Source organism: Callorhinchus milii, unplaced genomic scaffold (assembly GCF_018977255.1).
Source record: "Callorhinchus milii isolate IMCB2004 unplaced genomic scaffold, IMCB_Cmil_1.0 Scaffold16, whole genome shotgun sequence".
NCBI lineage: Eukaryota > Metazoa > Chordata > Chondrichthyes > Chimaeriformes > Callorhinchidae > Callorhinchus > Callorhinchus milii.
Genome location: NW_024704757.1, coordinates 7,191,319 through 7,207,907, shown reverse-complemented (window position 1 = coordinate 7,207,907; position 16,589 = coordinate 7,191,319). Strand labels below are relative to the sequence as shown.

The 16,589-nt window shown below is 53.4% G+C and overlaps 1 protein-coding gene across 1 annotated transcript; it reads right to left on the bottom strand.

The window, feature by feature from the left end:
- Positions 1–1,063: 1,063 nt before the first annotated feature.
- On the bottom strand, positions 1,064–15,667 carry LOC103186639 (interleukin-21 receptor). Its single transcript, XM_042341160.1, has 10 exons — positions 15,461–15,667; positions 14,520–14,601; positions 13,507–13,621; positions 12,306–12,508; positions 11,136–11,278; positions 10,728–10,887; positions 8,992–9,091; positions 8,546–8,630; positions 2,282–2,608; positions 1,064–2,170 (listed from the first exon to the last, which is right to left on the bottom strand). The coding sequence occupies exons 2-10, from the start codon at positions 14,587–14,589 to the stop codon at positions 1,064–1,066; spliced, it is 2,310 nt and encodes a 769-aa protein (XP_042197094.1). The 5' UTR covers positions 14,590–14,601; positions 15,461–15,667.
- Positions 15,668–16,589: the final 922 nt, after the last annotated feature.

Genomic DNA, 16,589 nt, shown 5'->3' with positions numbered 1-16,589 from the left:
CATCTCGCTTGCAAGGCGAATCCTCTTACCAGCAGGCTACAGGACTCCTGGGGACTTTGAGCTTACAATCTAGGCTGATGCTCCAGGGCGGTCCTATGTGGTCAGAGGTGGGATCCTTCAGCTGAGACAATCAACCAAGCTTCTGTCTGCCTGTCCAAGGCGAGGGTAAAGGTCCTTCTGTTGCGTTTGTCCACAGAATAAGCACTGTCACTAGAAGACTTGATATTAATTATTGCCATTTGCTCAAATGTTTGACGAGTAAACAGTGGCCTTTCATATTATTTATTGCTAATAACAGAATTCACAAACAGGTATCAATAGACACAGTCAACAACAACAACAACTTGCCTTTATATAGCACCGTTCACATAGGATAACAGTACAGTGACCGAATCAGATGCCAAGCCAGGGAGGAGGGAGAGGTTTACAAAGCAGTGGGGTGGTGGCGGGGAGAGTGGAGGTGGAGGGGGAGATGGGGGTAAGGGGGGGGAGTGGGGCGGGGGGGAGTGGGAGCAGGGGGGAGAGTGGGAGCAGGGGGGAGAGTGGGGGCGGGAGGATGTGCTGGGGCCATGAAGGGATTTGTAGGTGCGGATAGGGACCTTGAAGTTGATATGTGGAGAGACGGTGGAGCCTGGTGAGGATTGAGGCGAGCGGTGGGTAGAGTTTGGTGTGGGTGAGGACTGTATTAGCTGTACCTTGTGGATGGTGGGGAGAGAGGGTGGGAGGTGACAAAGTTGTGGAGCAAGGATTTGATTTTTGGTGTAAGATGGGGCCAGAAACCGGTGTTGGGGCGGAGGTGGAGGAAAGCGGCCCTGGTCAGGGACCAATGGGGGGGGAAGGAAGGACACCGAGGTTTGCCACAGTCGGTGAGTTGGAGAGATCGGTCGGGAAGGTGGGAGCCAGATACCATACCGAAGCTCGTCTGTAGCCAAACTGCCCACAAGCCATTGCTGGCTGTCAGTGACCCCAGGCTCTCACGATTGTGCCTTCGGTCTTGTACTTCCTGTGGGGGTTAGAGGTTGATACGAGGGGCCAGAGGTTGATGTGGGGGGAGGAGGAGTGGTTATCGGGGGCTGCGAGTGCCTGTGATGCCTGAATTGGACGTCACCCATTGCTTCATGTAACTCCGACAATACTGACCTTCCTCCCCGGGACCCTCGGTCCCCCCCTCCCCGCTGCCCTCGGCCTCGCTGGTGGAGTCACTGTCGATCTCCATAAACCCACTGTCCACAGTGTCCAGGTCCAGCAGCTTGGGATAGCCGGGGTCACCAAGATCATGTGGAGATCCAGGGTCACTGAGGTCACCGAGGTCACGGGGATAGTCGGGGTCACTGAGGTCACCGAGGTCACGGGGATAGCCGGGGTCACTGAGGTTGCCGGGATGACAGGGATAGCCGGGGTCACTCAAGTTGCCAGGATAACGGGGATAGCCGGGGTCACTCAAGTTGCTGGGTTGACAGGGATAGCCGAGGTCACTGAGGTTGCCGGGGTGACGGGGATAGCCGGGGTCACTCAGGTTGCCGGGGTGACGGGGATAGCCGGGGTCACTCAGGTTGCCGGGGTGACGGGGATAGCCGGGGTCACTCAGGTTGCCGGGGTGACGGGGATAGCCGGGGTCACTCAGGTTGCCGGGGTGACGGGGATAGCCGGGGTTACTCAGGTTGCCGGGGTGACGGGGATAGCCGGGGTCACTCAGGTTGCCGGGGTGATGGGGATAGCCGGGGTCACTCAGGTTGCCGGGGTGACGGGGATAGCCGGGGTCACTCAGGTTGCCGGGGTGACGGGGATAGCCGGGGTCACTCAGGTTGCCGGGGTGACGGGGATAGCCGGGGTCACTCAGGTTGCCGGGGTGACGGGGATAGCCGGGGTCACTCAGGTTGCCGGGGTGACGGGGATAGCCGGGGTCACTCAGGTTGTCGGGGTTAGGCTTGAGCTGGCTGCGGTAGGACAGGGAATCCAGGCTCCGGTCGCTCCAGGAGCCGGTGTCTCTGTCTCCCCTCGAACTATCCCAGGCCCCCATCTCGCCCTCGGTACCCGCCACCAATGGCCCCTGGTCCTCCACGGCCCACACACGCCCACTCAGCAGCTGCCGGCTGTGGCCAGTGACCAGGAGGGAGGCAGTCAGTTCAGGCTCCTGGCCGTTGGCCTGGCCAGACCCATACAGGAGGCTCTGCAACCGTGCGATGGCGGGGTAATCCTGGCCCCGCCCCCTGGCCTCGGCAGGGGCGGGGCTGTGGCTGTGGGAGGGGCTGTGGCTGTGGGTGGGGCTGTGGCTGTGGGCGGGGCGGGGGGCTCGCTGTGAGCTGCAGTGACATTGACACTGGACACAGCACGGCGCAGGCTCATCAGCCACCGTCACCGTGTCAATGGACACCTGCCCGTACGACCTCTCCCCCCAGTGAGGGGTCTCGGCCCCGAAGCGGCCCCCGGAGTAGGAGACCCCCCAGGGCATCGGGCCCCCCAGCGCCTGCCAGGAGGAGTGCAGCTCCGCCCTCTTATCCTTGGCCTGAGCGTCGAACACCTGCACGGCATCACCTTTCTCCATCACCATCAGACTCTTCTCACTGACCTCGTACATGGTGTGTGGATACCGAGCGTTCACCCAACTCTGCACACAAACACACACACACAATCATTATTGCAATCATAATCATCAACAATAATATTCATAATAATAATAATCCTGGTTGAGACATCTCAAAGCGCTTCCCAGGATACATTGTAAAGTGAAGTGACTGTATTTTGCTGGTAAAACACGGCAGCCAATTAAGCACAGCGACGTCCCACAAACAGTCGTGGATTGAGTGACCAATTTTTTTTGACTAACAATCGGGTTTCTACTCATTGCTGGTAAACAGTGGTATGTGGGGAAAGGAAACTTGCCTAAGGTTTCACCCCATCCAGGAATTTCTGCACCAGACTCCGAGAACCAATCACCCCCTTTCCTATCCGGTTCACTGGCTCACCAAACCTCAGAGAATCGAGTACAAAACCCTCCTTCTCACCTTCAAAGTCCTCCATGGGTTTGCTCCCCCCTACCTCTCTGACCTCCTGTCTACTCGGCGAACACTGGCTGCTTTAGATCCCCGCACTTCCCGCCTCACCATTAGCGGTCGGGCATTCAGCATCTCTGCCCCCACACTCTGGAACTCTATCTCGCAATCCCTCTGCCTCATCACCTCTCTTGCCCCGTTCAAGTCCCGTCTAAAGACCTCTCTCTTTGACCGTGCTTTCGGCCACCCTCCCAATCCCACTCCCTGCCCTCCTCCACGCCCCCCCACCACCCCGTGTCTTCCTCCCCTCCTGACCCTAACTCGGATCCAAAAAAACCCTGACTGTCCAACACCCTGGGGTGTCTTTCCGACGTGAAGGGCGCTATACAAGTCTAGTTTGTTGTTGTCCTCTCACTTGCGAGGCGAGCTTGCTAACCACTACGCTATAGGACTCCACAACGGCGATGAATGAGGGATTAGTGATTTGTTTCTCCACCCCCTCAGAGAGGGCAAACGGGTGAGTGGCAGCGGGGGCGAGGGATCACAGACCTGTTTATTTGCAGAGAGATGTACAAAGATGTGAAGAGATGTACAAAGATGCAGATATGCACAGAGATGGCAGGTGATAGCAGGCTGCAGTGAGCGGGAGGTGACTGTGACACAAAGATGCTCCACTGTATCCTGATTATCATCTCTCCCACTCTGCAACCGAGCTGAACCCTGCCACGGCTCCACCAGTGTCCACGTCAGCCATCTTACTGTTTATATCTGTGGTTTGTGAATTTGTGAGTGGTGTGTCTATGTGTTAGTGTCTCAGTGTGTGTGTGTGTGTGTGTGTCAGTGTCTCAATGTGTGTGTGTGTCAGTGTCTCAATGTGTGTGTGTGTGAGTGGTGTGTGTGCGTGTGTCAGTGTCTCAGTCTGAATGTGTGTGTGTCAGTGTCTCAGTGTGTGTGTGAGTGGTGTGTGTGTGTGTCAGTGTCTCAGTCTGAATGTGTGTGTGTCAGTGTCTCAGTGTGTGAGTGTCTCAGTGTGTTGTGTGTGTCAGTGCCTCAGTGTGTGTGTCAGTTTGTGTGTGTGTTGTGTGTGTGTCAGTGTCTCAGTCTGAGTGTGTGTGTGTGTGAGACGTCCTCCCAACGTGCAAGGCTAGACAAATGTAATTTGATGTTGTTGTTCTTGTGTGTGTCTGGTGTGTGTGAGTGTCAGTGCGTGAGTGTGTGAGTGCGTATGTGAGTGTGTGGCGGGTGTTATCAGTGTGTGTGAGAGTATGTATGTTAGTGTATGTGTCAGTTGTTGTGTGTGTGAGTTTGTCCGTGCCTTCAGCTCCCCTTTCGACTCTCTACCCCCTCCTCGCTCCCTCCCTTCCCTCCCCTCACCCTGACCATTTCCCCCCTTGCTCAGTCCTGACCCAACTGTCCAGCGCCTTGGGACGTCTCCCGACGTGAAAAGCGCTCTATAAATTAAATCTTGTTGTTGTTGTGTGTGTGTGAGTGTGTGTGTAGTTGTGTGTGTGAGTTGCATATTATGGTTTACAGAGATGCTTTGTGTTGATGAAGATAAGAGCTGTGTAGATTTCTAAGGTCATCTCTTCCGTTCAGCACCCCCCCACTCCCCCGTCACCTGCTCCATAATGCATGAGGAGTTCATCACAAAATGTTTCCCAGCGTTTACTGCAAAGTGTAGTGACTGAGTGTTTTGTAGGTGAACTCGGCAGCCAATTTGCTCAGAGTAACGTCCCACAAAAAGCCACAAAGCGAGTCACCGATTTTATCTGGGAAAGAGACAGAGAGAAACTCCCTCCTCTTCTCAAACAGTGTGGCAGGATCTTTATCATCCAACTGAACAGAACACAGACGGGAGCTCAGTTTAACGTCTCATCCGAAGGATGGAAAATCTCTCTCTCTCTCTCTCTCTCTCCCCCCAACCCACCCCGCAGTACTGCATTGAAGCGTCAACCTGGATTGTGAGCTCAGAGTCACTGACAAGGGGCTTGAACCCACAACCTCCTGATTTGGAGGTGAAAGACTGAGCCATCCCATTGTTACACTGAGAAGGGCTGTGGCCGTAAGGTTTATCGCCTCTCGTTTTCACAGCTTGTGACCAGGAGACAAACACAGGAAGAGAGAAAATGTGCACTTCCTGACTTTATATCCAAAAATGGGTGTGTGCGTGCAGCACCTGGGGGTTGTATGTGTGGACATAGTGTGTGAGCGTGCAGCACCCGGGAGTTGTATGTGTGGACATGGTGTGTGACGTGCCAGACTGGTGGTTATAGTGTGTACATGGTGTGTGAGCGTGTGTCCGGAACCTTGGTGTCTTGTTTGACCCTCAACTGTCCTTTCTATCAGACATCCATGCCATGACCCGCTCTGCCTTCCCCCACCTCCGCAACATCGCCCGGCTCCGCCACTGCCTCTCCCCTCAGGTCGCCGAGGCTCGACTATGCCAACTCCCTGCTTGTCAGCCTCCTCAACTCTTCCCTCCACAAGCTGCAGATCATCCAGAACTCTGCAGCTTGTGTCCTCAACCCCCAGCTTGGATCCAAATCCCTGACTGTCCAGCACCTTGGAACGTCCAAGGGATGTGTGTGTCTGTATGTACTTGTGGGTATGTATGTGTGTACATGTGTGTACTTCTCATCTCAGCTCCCCTCTGGTTCTTTTACCAATTATCTTTGCAAGCGAGAGACCTGAGTTCAATTCCAGGCAGAGGGCGAAACCTTGGACAAGTTTCCTTACTCCACACACCTAATAATAATCCCTCCAAAACCAAAAACAATAATAAATTGGTCATTTTCAATCTACGACTGTTTGTGGGACATTGCTGTGCGCAATTGGCTGCCGCGTTCGCCCACAATAAATAGTCAATTCACTTTACAGTGTGTTCTGTGAAGCGCTTTGGGACGTCCTCCCGACGTGAAAAGCGCTATATCAAATGCAAGGATTATTATTATTATTATCTATGTCCTCTGGTTACCAACCCACCCACCAGTGTAAATAGTTTCTCCTTATTTACTCTATCGAAATCCCTCATAATTTGGATGACTTTTATTAAATCTCCCCTTAACCTTCTCTGCTCTAAGGAGAATAATCGCAGATTCTCTAGTCTTTCCACATAACTAAATATACATGTATGTTTGCCTGTGTGTATGTGTGAATGTGAGCTGCTCTGGATGGTTTAGTTACCTAAGAACATACGAATGTAAGAAATGCAAGATGAGAAAAAAAACAAGGTCCATCTAGTTTGCCTGTCATGATCTATAGTGTTTTGCCCTTTTAGAATCTTAAAACACAGCAATCATATCGCTTCTCAATCTCCTATTTTCCAGCATGAACAAGCCCAATTTACTTAGTCGCTCCTCATAGGCCAGCCCCTCAATCATTCTGGTTGCCCACCTCTGTATCTTCTCAATTTCTTCACTACCTTTTTTGTGCTGCGGCAACTAGAACTGTACACAGCCTCTAAGTGAGGTTTCACCAATGATTTATACAGTCGCAGGTTTACCCACACTTTCGGCTGCTATTGATCTTTTGATACATCCCAACATCTGGTTTGCTTTTCTCACTACCACAGAGCACTGTTGCGAGAGATTCAATTTACTGTCAGTCAGGACCCCCAGGTCCTTTTCATTTTCTAAACATGGTATTTTCCTTCTGTTCAAGTAATAGCCCCTTCCAGGAATTGTTGTCCCCACGTGAAGTACTTTACATTTCTTCACATTGAATTTCATTTGCCACCAGGCTGCCCGATTCCCAAGTATGTTTAAATCCTCCTGCAACCTATCTTGTTCATGAACCCCTCCAATCGGGTTTCCATGCCGCCTACAGCACAGAACAGCCCTGGTAAAAGTGACAAATGACACTCTGTCCATCTGCAACCAGGGCTCCTTCTACCTCTTTGTCTTCTCTGCTGCCTTCGACCCTGTTGACCACTCTATCGTCATCCACCGCCTCTCCTCTCACCTCAATCTTCATGGTTCCGTCCTTGTTTGGTTCAGATCATACCTCTCACACCACCTCCACTTCCTCTCCACAAACAGCTTCTCCTCAAGTCCCCGCACCGTCTCGTGCGACTTTCCTCAGGGCTTTGTGCTTGGTCCCCTCCTCTTCAGTATCTATATGCTCCCTCTTGGTGACATCATCCGCAGACATGGGGTCAACTTCCACATATATGCGGATGACACCCAAATTTATCTCTCTGCTTCCACCCTTGACTCCAGGACCACCGCTGTCCTGACAGAATGTCTGTCAGACATCAAGTGCTGGATGAGAGCTAACTTTCTTCAGTTGAACGTCAACAAGACCGAGGCTCTCCTGATTGGATCCTGTCAGTGCCTCCTCACCTCAGGTGCTGATAGCATCACCATCCATGGTTGCACACTCCATCTTGCTAAGCCAGTCCGGAACCTTGGGATCTTGTTTGTCCCTCAACTATCCTTTCTCTGCCACATCCGTGCCATGACCCACTCTGCCTTCCCCCACCTCCACAACATTGCTCGGCTCCACCACTGTCTCACACCACAGGCCGCCAAAACCCTCATACACGCATGCATAACATTGAGGCTTGACTATGCAAACTCATTGCTTGTCGGCCTCCCCAACTCCTCCCTCCATAGGCTGCAGATCATCCAGAACTCTGCAGCCCGTGTTCTCTCTCGCACCAGGCTCCGTGACCCTATTACCCCCTCCTCGCCCGACTCCGCTGGCTTCCCATTACACAGAGGATACAGTTCAAGATCCTGGTCTTCACCTTCAAAGCACTCCATAGCCTAGCTCCCCCCACCTCTGCGACTTCCTAACCCCTTACCATCCTGCCCACTCCGCTCAGCGGGCCTACTTCACGTCCCCCACTTCGCCTGCCTCACCATTGGTGGGTGGAACTTCTGCCACTCTGCCTCAACCAGCTGGAACTCCATCCTGCAGTCCCTCCGCCTCGTCCCTCCCTTGCTTCCTTCAAGATCCGCTTCTTCAAAGTGCTTTCGATCTCCCTGCTTCCCCCCTCTGAACCCCCACCCTCTCCGAACCCCAACCCCCAGCTCGGGTCCGAAACTCTCCGAAACTGTCACCACATTATGGCTGAGCTTCAGGCCAAGCAGAACCAGTGCCGAGGGCTGAGTGTAAACAGAAAATCAGATCAGATTGATCGATAGACCAGGGACGCTGAGCTCCCAGTGCAGGCTGGCTACTCCAGCGCAGGTCTGGGGGAGCGCTGTCGTGTCACGAGTGCCATCGTGTGTTTAATGTGTCATTAAAACCAAGGCTTGTCCTGTGCTCATCATCACCATCACCAACACCAACAGCGTTCGTGGTACTGAACAAGTCAACGGGCAACATCACCATCACCATCCCCTCCACTTTCATCATCATCACTGTGACCCCATCTTCACAGCCCAACAGCAGCGGCAGCACATGCTCTGGTCATACCCACCGCTCCCACGTCAGGGAAGACAGTCACCACGAGAGGCGAGAGCTGGGGGGGACGGTCACCGTGGGGACAGAGGGGTGGGGGGTTGTTGTGGGTATGGGGGGGGGATGTTGAGACGGTGATTTCTTACCGTGAAATTCCCTCCGTGATCCCTGAACAGCGGCTTGAAGAAGGGGGCGGGGTTTGGCGGCAAAATCCACAGCTTGTTCCACACCCTGCGACGAGAGATCAATGAGGTCACACCAGAGGCGGAGTCACACAGGGGAGGGGTCCCGCTGGGGGGGGAGAGGTCACACTGGGGGGTGGGGTCACAGAGGGGGTGGGGTCACTCTGGGGGGGAGGGATCACACTGGCGGTGGGGTCACAATGGGGGTGGGGGTCACACTGAGGGTGGGGGTCGCACTGGAAGAGGGGTCACATGGGGGAGAGGGGTCGCACTGGGGGCGGGGTTACACTGGGGGCGGGGTTACACTGGGGGGAGGGTTTACACTGGGGGCGGGGTTACACTGGAGGCGGGGTTACACTGGGGGTGGGGTTACACTGGGGGCGGGGTTACACTGGGAAGAGGGGCCTCACCTCTGGAAGACTCTGAACCTGAAGAAGATGACGATGAGGAGCACGATGAGGACGCCGAACAGGAGTGGCAGCCACAAGGTCCACAGCACAGCCTTGTCCGCTGTAAACCACACAAATCCACAGTCATTAGGAACATAGATTAGGGTTGGGGTTAGGAGGCCATTCGGCCCCTCAAGGTTGTTCCGCCATTCTATAAGATCATGGCTGATCTGTACCTCAACTCCAATTACCCGCCCTTGCCCCGTATCCCTTGAACCCCTGACCTGACAAGTATCTCTCCACCTCAGTCTGGACGATGTGAACGGATCCAGCCACAATCCCCAGTCTTTTGGGAGAGAGTTCCTAATTTTTCCACACTGGTTTCCAAATAATCAGGTCCTCGCTCTGAGCCCCCCGCCTGGTTACGGTAATTCATCACTATAATAATCCTCATGTTTGACCCGGGAGGACGTCGCGAAGAGCTTCGCGGGATTGATGCACTGTAAAGTGTAGTGACTTGAGTGTTTCACAGGTGAGTGACCAATTTACCCAGAGGAATATCAGCCGTGCCAGGAGCAGAGAGAGAAAAACTCCTTCTTTTTTCCGACAGTGTCGCGGGATCGTCAACCTTGGGGTTTAATAATAATCCTTGCATCGGATATGCCTTCGAGATACCTCGAAGCGCTTCACAGTATACTTTGTGAGCGAAACGCGGCAGCCAATTGCGCACAGAGCTGTGCCACAAACAGTCACAAATCGAAGTGACCAAATTATTATTTTTTTTGAAAGGATTATTACCCCCGGAAAAGCGATCTGCCGATCGGCTAACAACCGGGTTCCTACTCACTGCTGGTAAACAGAGGCGTGTGCGCGGGGTAAGGAAACTTGCCCAACGTTTCTCCCTGACCCGGGGAATCAAACCCGAGGCCTCTCGCTTGCGAGGCGAGAGCTCTGACCACTGAACTACAGGACCTACATGGACAGGATCAAACTCTCTGACCCGGGAGGAAGGGCTAACACCTCAGCTTTATATCATTGGTGTTGAAATGAGCTCCGCGCCCCCCTCCGTGCCCCCCCTCCGCGCCCCCCGTGTGTCAAGACTGTGGGAGTCATCCTGCGCAGCCCCACTGCCTCCTGATCCCCCCCCCACCCCGCAAACAGCTCAGTCACGCCCACAGTTTGAGCCGCTCCTGTAGCCCCTGCAACCGGCCACCGTGTGGCACTGTGACACCACTTTTGTGTAGTGACTGCATCACATCCCACGCAGCCGTGAGATGAACGAGTCATTTATCTTGGGGGTGGGGTGGGAGCTGTTATAACAACTCCTGCATTTGATATAGCTCCTGATCACGTCAGAAGGGACGACTCAAAGCGCTTCGCAGGATTTACTGTAAAGTGGAGTGACTCTGTGTTTTGTAGGCAAACGCAGCAGCACAACTGCGCACAGCACCAGCCCACGAACAGCCATGGAGTAAAGAGCTTTGAGACATCGCTTGAAAAAACGTTATAATCGAATGCAGAGATTATTATGTCAGAATCATAGAGCGAGTGACCAATTTCATCTGAGCAACTGTTGTCCAGGACACCGGGAGAGAGAGAGAAACTTCCTTCTCTTTGCCAAGAGCACCGCAGGACCTTTGACGTCCACCTGAACAGGCAGATGGGGCCTCGGTTTAACGTCTCATGTGAAGGAAGCCCTCAACGTCCCCCCCTCTCCTCTCCCCCCAGCACTGTATTGGAACCACAGCGACACTCACCAGTCCTCCAGCGCACCGACGGGCTCCACTCACTCCACTGGCCGCTGTAGCCCAGTTCCTGTACGTGCGCGCGTACGCGGGCTTCGTACTCCGTCCCCGGGACCAGTAGTGAGTGGGACAGAGACACCACCGTCCGTACGCTCTCTATGTGCCTCTCGCCCTGAGATACAACATCCATCACTAGTCACCCACAAGCACTGCCATGTCACACCCCTCACCCCTCCCTCCCCTGCCCTGCCTCCCCGGACTCTCCCTCCCCCCCCCCCCCCCACTCACTCTACCTTTCCCCCTCCCACACTCCCCTCCTACTCCTCCCCCGCACTACCCTTCCCCGCTGCCCTTCCCCCTCACCTTCTTCCTCTCCCCCGCTTCCCTCTCCCCCCACACCTCACACACTTCCCTGCTCACCTCCTCTCCGGAGCTGATGTGCAGTTCGTACAGGAAATCAGTCAGGTAACTGTACTCGTCATACAGCATGGCCCAGGACAGGCTGGAGGAGCTGTTGTTGGAGGATGCCCACACCGACAGGTTAAACGGGGCCGGAGGTTTAACTGTGAGGAAAGCGGAGCATCAGTGTGAGACATGGGATAACATGCCCCGGGAACACGAGACAACATGCCCCGGGAACACAGGACAACATGCCAGGGGAACACGAGACAATATGCCAAGGGAACGCCGAACAACGCGTCCGGGAACACGGGACAACACGCCCCAGGAACACGGGACAACACGCCAGGGAAACACGGACAACACGCCAGGGGAACATGGAGCCACATGTGCTGAGCTGCGGTACCCACCAGGAAGCTTGCAGGGAGTTCCTGGTACCTGCCATCCATACAGTGAGGGCTCAAACCCACCCTTGTCAGATGTCAAATGACAAATGGGTGACTATCCTCCTAAGGCAGGGAGGTAAGGAGGGTCTCCTCGGAGCTGAGGCTCCAGGGCATCATGCCGGCCACTGGAATGTGATGGTCTCTAGTCCAGGCCCTGAGCCAGGCTGGTCCGCTGTATTCCAGGATGGCAGCGCAGCTCAGCCCAGCCCAGCCTGGCTCCTCGGCAGGACATTGGCAGCAACGCAGTTTTAGCTGGTTAGACTCCAGCAGTTACTCCAACACACACTCTGGGGTCCCCAAGACTGGGCTCGCATCAACCTGTGCCTAATACTCTCCGGAATTAGGTAAGCAGGATACGTTACTCTTATGGGGAGTGAGCACCAGCACAGACACACAGATGGGGAGAGAGAGAGTAGGGAATGGGATTTGAGTAGAGAGTTCCAGTGGGGGGGGAGTGAGCCCCAGCACAGACACGATGGGGAGAGAGAGAGCAGGGAATGGGGTTCGAGTAGAGAGTTCCAGTGGGGGAGTGAGCACCAGCACAGACACGATGGGGGGAGAGAGAGCAGGGAATGGGGTTCGAGTAGAGAGTTCCAGTGGGGGAGTGAGCACCAGCACAGACAACAGATGGGGGGAGAGAGAGCAGGGAATGGGGTTCAAGTAGAGAGTTCCAGTGGGGGAGTGAGCACCAGCACAGACACGATGGGGAGAGAGCTCTCACAGTCTGTCACTGAGGGACACTTACTGTTCTGTGTTGGGTCAAACTCAGTGCAGTTCTGTGGGGTGGGCTGTTTGCCGAGCCCCTGGGTTTGGAGGGTGAGGTTGTATATGTCACTGGTGATGCCGATGTCCTGGTAGAGTGTACAGGTGTACAGCCCGGGCTCCTCACTCTCTCTCATCTCACAGCACAGCTCACAGCACAGCTCACAGCGCAGGTCTGAGCCATACCTTTAGTGACGAGGCAGAAAATGGGTGGGGAGGAGAGACACAGGTTAAAGTTTCACCCACAAAAAGAGCGTTCCCCTACTGCCCGCGTCAGCCATTCCTCTGTCTCCCTCACCCCACCCCAGCTCCACCCAGTGAAATTGCGGAGTGTCAAGGTGGGGGGGGTGCAGTGAGTGGCTGGGTGGGGGAGGAGTGACTGGCTGGAAGAGGGGGGGAGATAGAGACTCCGAGCTCTCTCAGGCTGACATCACTGAGTTTGGTTTTGATGTGAAAGTTTAGATAAAGTCTGTCATTTCCACTGTGGTTGGCACCTTGTGGCTGCTTCAAGCAAACATTCCCCACCTCCACTGGAGTCCAATTGACTCACTTGCTGAGATTTCGTCATTCACAGAGCGCCCCCTGTTTCCTTCCCTCGCTCTCTCGTTCCCTCCCTCCCCCTCTATCTCCCCCATTCCCTCCCCCCTCGCTTGATAATCGGTGTGACGCTCTCTATCTCTGTCTCTCTCTGTGTCTCTCCGTCTATCTCTCTGTCTCTCTCTGTGTCTCTCCATCTATCTCTCTGTCTCTCTCTGTGTTTCTGTCTCTCTGTGTCTCTCTGTGTCACTGCGTGTCTCTGTCTCTCTCTGTGCCTCTGTCTCACTGCTGTTACTACTAAAACTGACAATAATCCTTGCGTTTTATATAGCGCCTGATCACATCAGATTTGTGGCAGCCAATTGTGCACAGCAAAGTCCCACAAACAGTCGTGATTGAGTGACCAAATGTTTTTGTTTTTTGGAGGAATTATTACCCCCAGAATGTGATCCACCAATTGACTAACAACCGGGGTCCTACTTACTGCTGGTAAACAAAGGGGTGTGAGGCAAGGACACTTGTCTAACGTTTTGCCCTGACTGGGAACCGAACCCAGGTCTCTCGCTTGTGAGATGAGTACTCTAACCACTGAGCTACAATGAGGAGACGAGGGGAAGGGGAGACAGTGGAGTTGGGGTGAGACTTACGAGGTGGCGCTGAGCGTGACGGTGGTCTCGGGGTCCAGGCTGGTTCCAGGCCTCCAGGTACAAGTGATATTGTTGATGTAATCAGTCACACAGACGAGGCTGTCACAGCTGATAGCTGAGAGAAAGAGAGAGAGAGAACGAGAGCAAGAGTGAGACATACACAAACTGTCAGGAACTTACAACTTGATTTATTTGAAAAGAAATTCTTTATGTGGCTCCCTCCTTTACTGCACCCCCTCCCCCCCTCGCCACAAAAAATATATAGCGCGCCCACCCCCTCCCCCTCCCGCCGGGAGTGAGTTACAGGCTGGAATCAAATCCAACAACAACAGCAAAATGACATTTACATGGTGTCTTTCACGTCGGGAGGACATCCCAAGGCGCTAGACGGGGTTTTGCACCTGAGCTGGGGGTTGGGATCAGGAGGGAGGAGGTGGAAGGAGGAGAGGGTAAGGGGTAGGAGGGTGACCAAAGGCACGGTCAAACAGAAAGGTCTTGAAGGAGGTGAGAGAGGGGGTGAGTGGGATGGAGTTCCAGAGGGTGGGGGCAGAGAGGCTGAAGACCGCCAATAGTGGAACGGGCATGGCGGGAAGGTGTGGGGCAGCCCAGTGCCTGCTGAGCGGTGGGAGGGGACAGGTTGGTATGGTTTTAGTAGGTTGCAGAGGTAGAGAGATCGAGAAAGATGAGAAGACAGAGAGAGAGAGAGAGAGAGAGCGAGAGAGGCCCTGGTCATAGATGGACGGAATATCATCTGTAACTTTGACCAAGGTTGTCTCTGTGCTGTGGGGTCAGCACGGAAACCAGATTGGAGAAGTTCATACAGGGAGCAGCGGGAGTGGAAAGAGCAAAACTGGGTGGGGAGGGAAAGGTTAGGGAGTGGGAGGGTAGAGGTAGCAGAACGGAACCCCTCCATTTTCGTCTCAGGGGAATCCATCACCTCCAGGGGCTCTGGTGTCGGGGAGGGTTTTACGGCTAACACGTTCCCCCCCACCCAGACGTTCAGTCAGGCTTACCTGTGTGTGCGTGACCACAGAGCAGCATTATCAGAGTGAGAGTGATGGTCAGTGGCAGACTGAGCTGCATTGTGTGACCAGCCTGCGGTAAACAATTTATAATAAATAAAAATAATAATCTTTGTATTTGATAAAGCGCCTTATCACGTCTTCGAGACGTCTCAAAGCGCTTCACAGAATACACTGTCAAGGTGAATTGACTGTATATTTTGTGGGCGAAACACGACAGCCAATTGTGCATGTCAGTGTCCCACAACCAGTCGTGGATTGAACAACCAATTTATTATTATTATTATTTTGAAGGAATTATTTAATAAGATGATCACAGCTTCTGATTAATCAGCAACATCAAACAGGAAATCTGTATTATAGCAAATAGCAGCCTGTGTATGTGTATGTGTGTTATAGAGGATAACGGCCTATGCTGTGTGTCTAACACTGAGCTGTGTGTTTGTGTATAACACTGCTGTGTGTATGTGTAACACTGTGCTGTGTGTGTGTAACACTGCTGTGTGTGTGTGTAACACTGCTGTGTGTGTAAAACACTGTGCTGTGTGTATGTAACACTGCTGTGTGTGTGTGTGTAACACTGTGCTGTGTGTGTGTAACACTGCTGTGTGTGTGTGTGTGTAACACTGTGCTGTGTGTATGTAACACTGCTGTGTGTGTGTGTAACACTGTGCTGTGTGTGTGTATGTAACACTGCGCTGTATGTGTGTGTAACACTATGTGTGTAACACTGCTGTGTGTGTGTGTGTAACACTGTGCTGTGTGTGCATGTAACACTGCACTGTGTGTCTGTGTGTGTGTGTAACACTATGCTGTGTGTGTGTGAGTAACACTATGCTGTGTGTGTGTATGTAAAACACTGTGTGTGTGTGAGTGTGGGTAACATTCAGACCTCCTCTCCAGCCCATCACTGAGAGCTCGGCCCCACTTACCAGTCCCTGGACACTCGTGTTTGAGGGAATAACCGAGAGAGGAGGGCAGCTTCTCGCTTAAATCCAAATGTGTGTGAGAGAGCACGGAGCCCGGCCCCAGCCAGGGGCACTGGCCATGTCCTGCCCCCGAGCCAGGCGCAGGACAGACAGGAGACGGAAGGGAACTCAAGTAAAGCAAAGCCGAGAGCGCGAGCCCGTCTGTCAGACCCGCTGTGACTGTGAGCTGCATGTGGAACACTGAGCCCTGCCGATCACTGACGTCACCAACACTCATTGGCCTCACAAAGGTCAGGATGTGGTTTCTAAAGTCATAAAAATGTTCAATCTGAGGCGTCTCGAATGCCCCCAAACTCCACACAAGCCCCGTGACTCCGTGAGGCTGAGAGCAGCATGGGGGAGGGTCACAGAGAAGCAAGCCCCTACCCCTCAATGTGTGTCGGTGAGTGAGTGAGTGAGTGTGTGAGAGTGAGTGAGTGAGTGAGCGAGCGAGCGGTGGGGAAGTTGGGATTCCAGTTTCAGTGTAACACAGGAGTCTAGTCTGGTCCTGTAGCTCAGTGTTTAGAGCACTTGCCTCGCAATTGAGAGGACCGGGGTTCGATTCCCGGACAGGGTGAAACACTGAGATAGTTTCCTTACTCCACACACCTCTGTTTACCAGCAGTCAGTAGGAACCTGGTTCTTAGTCGATTGGTGGATTGCTTTTCTGGGTGTAATAATCCCTTACATTTTTAAAAAAAAATTAATCACTCAATCCACAACTGTTTGCGGGACTCTGCTGTGCGTAATTGCTGGCCTTGTTTCGCCCACAAAACATACAGTCACTTCACATTACAGTATATTCTGTGAAGCTCTTTGTGACATCTGGAAGACATGATAAGGCGCTATTTCAAATGCAGGGATTATTATTATAAGCCATCCACCCCCTTACCCCCCCTCCCCCCCGGTAGAGAGTAACTGGTGCAGAAACTGCTCAACGTTGTATCTGCAAGTCTTGCAGCTTTGTTCAGCTGCCTCATCTCCACACATAATCTTTATACATCAAATAAAACTCCCCGGAAACCCCCCTCCTCCCCAGGAGGAAATGTTCTCAGAAACACTCAAAGGGTTACAGTCAGGAAACAGCATCACT

What these genes read in the sequence shown, in the direction of transcription:
- LOC103186639 (XM_042341160.1), bottom strand. Translation starts at nt 14,589, where the DNA reads ATGCAGCTCAGTCTGCCACTGACCATCACTCTCACTCTGATAATGCTG. An exon ending in GTCGGTGCGCTGGAGGACTG is followed by an intron (nt 9,092 to 10,727) that starts GTGAGTGTCGCT and finishes TGTGGTTTACAG; the next exon opens with CGGACAAGGCTGTGCTGTGG. An exon ending in ATCACGGAGGGAATTTCACG is followed by an intron (nt 2,609 to 8,545) that starts GTAAGAAATCAC and finishes GTTTGTGTGCAG; the next exon opens with AGTTGGGTGAACGCTCGGTA.